The sequence below is a fragment of the Chiroxiphia lanceolata genome, chromosome 24, assembly GCF_009829145.1.
Source record: "Chiroxiphia lanceolata isolate bChiLan1 chromosome 24, bChiLan1.pri, whole genome shotgun sequence".
In the NCBI taxonomy this organism is placed as follows: Eukaryota; Metazoa; Chordata; class Aves; order Passeriformes; family Pipridae; genus Chiroxiphia; species Chiroxiphia lanceolata.
The window spans coordinates 4756375-4764269 of NC_045660.1; the positions used below are offsets into that span (position 1 = coordinate 4756375).

At 61.1% G+C, this 7895-nt stretch overlaps 1 protein-coding gene across 1 annotated transcript; it reads left to right on the forward strand.

Annotated features, from left to right (window-relative positions):
• Window positions 1-1901: 1901 nt before the first annotated feature.
• MYCL (MYCL proto-oncogene, bHLH transcription factor) lies at window positions 1902-6748 on the forward strand. Its single transcript, XM_032710284.1, has 2 exons — window positions 1902-2577; window positions 4900-6748. The coding sequence occupies exons 1-2, from the start codon at window positions 2073-2075 to the stop codon at window positions 5469-5471; spliced, it is 1077 nt and encodes a 358-aa protein (XP_032566175.1). The 5' UTR covers window positions 1902-2072; the 3' UTR covers window positions 5472-6748.
• Window positions 6749-7895: the final 1147 nt, after the last annotated feature.

A 7895-nucleotide genomic window follows, 5' to 3' on the forward strand; every position in this document is an offset into this window, starting at 1 on the left:
GGGGCATCACCAACGACGCCTTCCCGGGGAGGGGAAAGGACTGGGAGCAGCCCTAGGGTAGGAGGATTCTGGCCTGGGACAGGGCTGGGAACTGGGGCCAACCCTGAGACAGGAGCACAGAGGGAGCATCAGCCCGGGCTCCAAGGGGGTACCCGGATCCCGCAGCTCCTGCCCCAACGCCACAGGCATGCGGGCAGGATTGGGATGCTCAGGGCTGCTCTGGAAGGGCCAGGAGGGCATGCAGGGTGCTGCGGCCACCGCGGGGACCTCACGGCACCGTCGCAGCTGGGAAACCACAGCCCCGGGCGAGCACCAGCACCCTCCCAGACGCGGGACCTGGCAAAGCTTCGCAAGCTGCGCTGCGCCCCGAGCCAGCAAGGGAAGGGCTGGAGCTGCCCTTGGGCACACCGGGACACGTCGGGGCTCCCCCGGGGCACCCCACCCGCGTGGGGACCCTGGGCCAGCCGCCAGCCCAGCGCCCGCTCCCGGCGCTGCTCCTCTGCTTCCCCCCGTGCCCGCCTCGGCAACGGGGAAACTGAGGCACGGAGCAGGGCCGGCCCCCCGCGCTGCCCTCCACGCGGGTCGGGGTGCCCGTGGGGTGTCCCCGCCGCCCCACGGACGGTGGTTCGCGGGCCCAGCAGGTGGCGCCCCGCGCCCGCCGGTGGCGGCGAACGGAGCCCGGGACCGGGAGGGACCGAAGGGAACCGGGGGGAAACGGGGGGAGCTGTGATGGACCGCGCTGGGCAGCGCTGGTTCGAGCGGGGCTGGGCTGGGCTGGGCTCATCTGTGCTGATCCATGCTGGGCTACACTGCTCTGAGCTGTATTGGCCTGTACTGGGCAGTGCTGGTCTATGCTGGGCTACATTGGGCTGACTGCACTGGGCTGTACTGGGCTGTGCTGGTCCAGGAAGGGCCGTGCAGGGCTGGGCTGCACTGGGCTGTACTGGGCTGTGCTGGTGCATGAAGGACCATAGAGGGCTGTGCAGTGCTGGGCAGCACTCGGCTGTGCTGGGCTATACTGATGGCTGAACTGGGACAATTTCCTCCCAGCACGGCCAATGCTGCATCCCAGGGACCAGTGCCCAGCATCCTCCTCCCTCCCAGCTCCCACTGCCACCGGCTGGGGCAGATCCTCTGTCCCCATCCACACCGGGTGGCAAAAGGAGGGTGCTGGGGCTGAAGTGGGTTTACACAGGCTGTGGGGGCAATCTGCTCGTTCCAGGTGGACTTTGTACCAGCATGTGTGTGTGTGTGTGTGTGTAATGATGTCACAGCTGTTAGTCCACGAGGTGAAAGTCTCTCCGTGTCCTCATAACATTAATTGCTCTTCCTAGAGGGACCCTGGCAGTGGAGAGATGCAGCATCCTGCTGGGCTTGCTCGGATCCCACCATCTTATATTGGATGCTGGGGAGAAATTCCTCCCTGTGAGGGTGGGGAGGCTCTGGCACAGGTTGCCCAGAGAAGCTGTGGCTGCCCCATCCCTGGATGTGTCCAAGGCCAGGTTGGACGGGGCTTGGAGCCACCTGGGCTAGTGGAAGGTGTCCCTGCCTATGGCAGGGGGTGGAACGAGATGAGCTTTAAGGTCCCTCCCAACCCCAACCACTCTGTGATTCCATAATTCCATGGTGCTCCAGTTTGCTTTGCCATCACGCTCGGCAGAATGTCCCCAGGCTGGTGGCATCGCTGCGCGCCTCTCCTTGCAGAGGGGGGGACCCCCAAACTCTGGCAGGACAGCGAGGGGCCCCCAGCGCAGCGCAGGGGGTGGCCGCTGGTTCAGAGCCCCGTTACCGGGGGCTCCGGGGGGGCCGCGGGATCGCTCCCACCGTGCCCTCCCGGGAGGGCGGGGAACAGGGCAGGGTCCCTCCCTCTATGAAATGCAGGCCCGGCGATTGGCGGGGGCGGGGCCGGGCTCCGCGGCCGGGCTATAAGAGCGGGGGGAACAATGCGCCCGCGGTCCCGGCTCGGGGGCTGGCGCCGGGGTGGGGGCTCCCCCTCATCCCTGGGGCTGCCCCTTTCCTGAGCGGGGCTGCCCCCCGTTTTTTCTCTGTGTCTCCCCCTTCCCCATGCCGAGATGGAGTTTGACTCGTACCAGCATTACTTCTACGACCACGATGCCCAGGAGGATTTTCACCGCTCCACGGCTCCCAGCGAGGACATCTGGAAGAAGTTCGAGCTGGTCCCCACGCCCCCTCTGTCCCCGCTGGGTACCCCCGGGGAGAAGGGGTGCTGCTCGGGGGCGGAGGAGCGCTCGGGATGGCTCTCCCGGTATTGCCTGGCCGGGGAAGAGCCGGAGTATCTCATAGGGACCGGGCAGATCTTCGGGAACCTGAGCGCTTTCATCCTCAAGGATTGCATGTGGAGCGGATTTTCAGCCCGGGAGAGACTGGAGAAGGCGATGACAGAGAAACTTTCCACGGGCACGCAGAGAGCCACCCCACTCAAACCCTCCTTCGCGCAGGATTTTGGGTTCAGCAGCTCCGTGAGCGAGTGCGTGGATCCCGCTGCCGTCTTCCTTTGCCCGCTGGCCGAGAGCAAGATCCCCGCATCCTCGGGATCCGAGGGCCAAAGCGACTCCGGTAAGGGATGGAGCTGCTCCGGGTGCGGGCTGCCCCGGCTCAGCCACGCTCCAGCCTTGCTGGAGCCCGGCGTGGAGGACACGCGTGTCCACACATGTGCGTGCCGGGAGCCTCCCAGCCGGGCTGCGCCTTTGTTGAGGCTCCAAGCGAGCCCCGGTCCCGGCCCCACGAACAAAGCGGGCTCGGCTTCTCCCCTTCCCGCGGGGCTTCTGCTCGGGAACCCCCTGCCCCTCTCGGGACGGTGCGTGGGGCTCTGGTGGCCCGTCTCCCTCGTCTCGGGAGCCTCGTGGGCAGGTTGAAGGGCAAGTTTGCAGCTCGCCGTGGGAAGTTTTGTTTTTTCGAGCGTCGCAGCGTGCCCTGCTGCCGGCTCGTAACTTCGGCTGATTCCTCCTACGCTCCCACGGCCCACCCGGGACGGGCTTCCCTCGGGACAAAAGGCAAATTATCCCCTGGGGGCAGCAGGTTTGGGAGCAGCGGCGTGTCCCCCGAGGCGGTGGCTCCGTGGGACGGGCAGGAACAGCCGCATCAGCTTCCCAGCCCAGCCCCGGGGCACGTCTGCCTGTCCCGCGTGGGGGTGTTCACACGGGGGCTCGGCCTGGGAAGCGGATGCCTCCGAAACCCACCAGCCAAGGGCGACGTGGCTCCACCCTCCCCCCTCATCTCCCCCGTCTCGCACCAATTTTCAATCCTTATTTACAAACATCCCCCGGGGCTCTCCAACCACCCCCCCCCCCCCCATCCCCAGTCCCGCAGCCCCGGCGGGGGGGCCGTGCGCTGTTTCCCCCGCTCCCACGGAAGCCGGGCTGACTCGGCTGATGCGGTGCCGTGACCCCGTTAATAAATCTGCCGGTGGCCGCCACCTGCGCCGGTGAGTCACGGCGCGGGAAGGGCGCTTAATGCCATTAAGGAGCCCGGGCACTGTAAGCAGGTCGCGGGCGTTAAGAGGCTTAACCCAAATATGTGGGGCCGAGCGGGGGCCCGCGGGGGTCCCGGCGGGGTCCCGGTGCCGCGGGGGTCCCGGTGGGGTCCGGCCGCGCCACGTGGGCGCCGAACAAAAAGCAACAGATTGCAAACAATGAGAGCGGGCGCGGTGATGGACAGGAGCGGCGGCCAATGGGATGGCGGGACGGCCGGTCTGCCCCACCGGGCAGCCAATGGGCGGCTCCGAGGGGCGGGGCCCCGAGGCCCGACTTTTATTAATGAGCGGGGGGGGGGCTCCGTGTGTGTCCACGTGGCTGAGAACGGGCGGGTTGTGACACCGATGAGCGCGGCCCTCGGCCTGTGTGGGCAATGAGTGCCCCCCCCAGTGTCTCCAGTAGCAGGGTGGTTTGGACTTGCTGGGCAGAGCCCCCGAAGCCTGGAGGGGCTGCGGTGTAGGCTGGGGGCCAGGAGCAGGAATGTACCCTGGAGGCCCAGGCCTCTGCCCACAGTGCTGGTGGGGATTTGGGTATTTCGAGGGACCTTTAGCGAGTGGCTGTATTTTCTCCCGAAGCTTAGGAAAAAAGTTGGAGGCGCATCTCTAAAGCGAGAGTGGTCACAAGTGTGCCTGCAGTCCGGGTCACCTCGCTGTCCCCAGGGCCAGCTTCCTGCCACTGGGCTTTGCTGGCATAGGACAAGCTGCACTGACAACAGGCAGGGTGCTTTGGGGTCATTTATGCTTTATTTAGGTCTTTCTGTTCCCGGGCTTGGAATGCCTTCGAGGTTCAGGGTCTGTTGGAGAGACCCCTTCACCTCTCCCTCCCCCCCTGCACAGTGGGGGATTGTCCCCTCTGTCCCCGGGAAGCCGGGGTTGAATGGGCTTTATCACTTGTGAAAAGTAACAAGTCACCGAGGTGGGAAGCTGCAGCCAAAGGGAACAAAGGGCAGCTCTGCCCCCACATCCCTCATTTACAATTCCAATGGGCCATGAAAGCACCCGACCGGGATGAACTTTGGAGCTAGGCTGTCCCAGCATCTTGCTCCTCCAGTCCCTCCCAAGCAGGAGGGCTTGAGTGTTTCTTGCCTGATGATCCTTTACATGAACACATGTTGCTCCTGGTGCTGAAGTGAGGCAGAAATAAAGCCCTGTCCCATTTTGGGGGACCAGGCACACGAATGTGGAGGGAATTCTGCTCCTCTCCATGCGATAGTATTGGAAGAGCACTTAAATCACGTATTCCCTTCTGGAGGTCGCAGAGTGATTTTTCAGTGCATGGACAAACTTCAGTGGGACAGCAGCAGGGAGATTGTCCTGGGGGGCTCTGGGGACTCCCACAAAGGGGTGACTGGTGGTTCCCAGCTGACAGGAATTTGTTCTTTCTTTGCCATGTCTGTTTTGAGCAGAAGGAGAAGAGATCGATGTGGTGACGGTGGACAAGAGACAATCGCTCAGCCTGAGGAAGCCGGTGACCATCACCCTGCGTGCAGACCCCCTGGACCCCTGCATGAAACGCTTCCACATCTCCGTCCACCAGCAGCAGCACAACTACGCCGCCCGCTCGCCACCAGACTCCTGTCCCCCACCGGAGTCACCCCAGCAGGACCAGGACCGGGAGGAGGACGAGCCACCGAGCGCTGCAGAGCCGGTCCCTGCCATCACACCTCCTGAGCCCGGCTTGCCAAAGCTCAGCGGCAGCCCCGGCTCCGACAGCGAGGACGTGGCCAAGAGGAAAAACCACAACTACCTGGAGCGCAAGCGGCGCAACGACCTGCGCTCGCGGTTCCTGGCCCTGCGGGACCAGGTGCCCGGGCTCGCCAGCTGCCCCAAGACGCCCAAGGTGGTGATCCTGAGCAAATCCTCCGAGTACCTGCAGTCACTCATCAGTGCCGAGAGGCGGATGGCAGCCGAGAAGCGGCAGCTGCAGCAGCGCCAGACCCAGCTGCTCAAAAGGATTGCTCACCTCAAGGGGCACTAGCACCCAGGGTACCCCCCCGCCCCAGTCCCCACAACCCCCCTGGCTCCCTCTCAATTTGCACATTTTTTTTTTTTTTTTTTATTTTTTGGTTGTTTGTTGAACTGTTGGCCCCGGGGGGCTGGAGCACGTGGCGGTTGCTGCATGTGGGGTGGCCGTGGTGCTGCTCCTGGATGAGGGAATGGGGCCACAGTGGAGACCCCCCCCCCATGGCATCACCTGCCTGGGGCTGGTTTCTTGGCATCAAGTGTTGCAAGATTTCCCCTGTCCCTGCTGTGAAGCTTTGTCAAGTGATTACTTCAAGAGCTCAACTCTACTCCCCCTCCCCACCCCTCTGTGCCGTTTTCCACCAACAGCATCACTGGGAGCTGCCCCTGGGCATCCATCTCGCCCTAAAAATCCCAAGCAACCACGGTCTGCCTTGGCTGGTGGAAGCAGGCAGACACAGAGCCCAGCACGGGCCTCGTCTCTGGATGGATCCCACGGAGATGGTGAGGGCAGGATGTGTCTCTCACCAGGGTGAGCAGCACCCCGTGGGTGATCCCCTTGCTCGGCTGGACCGTACCTCACATCCTTATCACTTCCCGCAGTAGCTCGTCTTGGATTTTATGTTCTAGAAACTGCTGCTGTAACTGCGAGTCTTATACTGGAGGCTGTGTTTTTATACTGTATTTTTGTACCACTTTTTGAGAAGTATTGGTAAAGAGTTTGCTTTTTTTATATATATATAAAAACTTTTTTTTTTTAAGGGGGGGGTTTCCTGCTGCAGGGGAGGGCTCAGTCCTGCTGCACTTTAGGGAGATCAGGAAGGGGCTGGCTCCTGCTGGACCCTTGATCTGAGTCCTCGTGGAGGCCATTTACCCCCTTGCAGCTCTCCAAACCACCCATTTGCAATAACAGGGGATTTTATCCCTTTCCTCTCCTTGTGAGTATCCTTGTGACCCCTCTTCCCACCCTTGTGAGTACCCTCTCACCAGCAGCCACTTAAAATCCCCAGCGAAGCTTTGGGCTTTGCAGGGGGCAGGTTGTGCATGTGTGTGGGGCTGCTCTGCCTTCGAGGCTTCCCCCTGCCTGTGCCCTCCTGCTGCCCAACCTGCGGTGGGGTACGTGGGTGGCAGAGTCCCCTGTCCCCTCCCAGGGGTGCTGGCAGGGGTGGTCCTGCAGGACAGCACCCTCGGGCCCCCACTGACCTGCTGAGAACTGTTAGAGTTAACACTGTGGTCGGATTTAGCACTTTCTTCATTACCTCACACTTCATAAATAAATAAGTTTGCAACAGCCTGGGTTGGCTTTTTCCATGCAGTCTGCTGTGGGTTTCCATGCATCACATCACGAGGCTCCTTGGGGGGGCTGAGCTGGCCCCTGTGTTTTGGGGTATCCTGGGCATGAATGGGAGTTAATATATTTTGCACCAGGGCTTGACTGTGCCAAGACTGAGCTCTTTGTCCTGGTTTTCTCCCAGCAATTGAAGAAGTGTTCATGGTGGTGGGGCCAGGGAAATGAATCACCTGGATTATTTTTCCTCTTTTTAAGTGGTTTTAGTGGCAAGGAGGGGCAGAGAGAGCCCACACTGGGCTCAGAGGAGGCTTTGGTGTAACTATAAACCCCCCTAATGGGGCTTGGGGCAGGCAGTGTGGGGCGATCACTGCCCCACAGGTCAGGGGCTGTGGCTGGCAGTAACCCTATAGGGAGGGGGGAATGCAATCCCCTCGCTTCCAGGGGCATTGGAGAACTCCCTATCCCAGATCTGCCAAGTGGATGAAATTATATATATGTGTGTTCTCCGTGCTGCCCCCAACCTCAATGCATTTGGGTTTCCTTTGTCCTGGCAGCAAAAGTCTTACTCTAAATGCAGGAGGGACATGGGATCCTGTTACTGCTGAGGAGTCAGGAGAGAGGAGCTGCTGCTGAAGACTTGATCACCCGGGGGAAACCAGCCTTAAACAGCAATGATTCCACCCAGAAGCCCTTAAACACCCACCCTTTGGTTCCAGCAACATTTTGTGCTCTGTGTGTTGCATCACACTGTGTCACAGCCGTTCAGAGCTGCATTAAAAGGTGCTCTCGTGACCCACAGCTTAACCAGGGAGCAGGGTGACCTAAATCTGACACCTCGCCCATGCGCAGGAAACAAAGCCCAGATGTACCAGCCCCTCAAACGGTTATTTTTGTTGTGTGTACACTCACACTTGCAGCCTGGCGTCTTTTTTCAGCTCAAGGTGACCCTCCCGAGAAGGTTTTTAGTAAGTTGGGCTTTTTGATTTCGTGCTGAAGGCACATCAGAGGTTTGAAACGTTAATTATCTTTCTTGGAAGTGATGAGCAAATCCACGGTCTGAGCTGAGAGTGTTACCAGTGGGAAATGTAGTTGGTCAGGGGTGAAATAAGGAACAGCTCCAGTTTTGCATGGACCTTTTTGTTCTCCTGC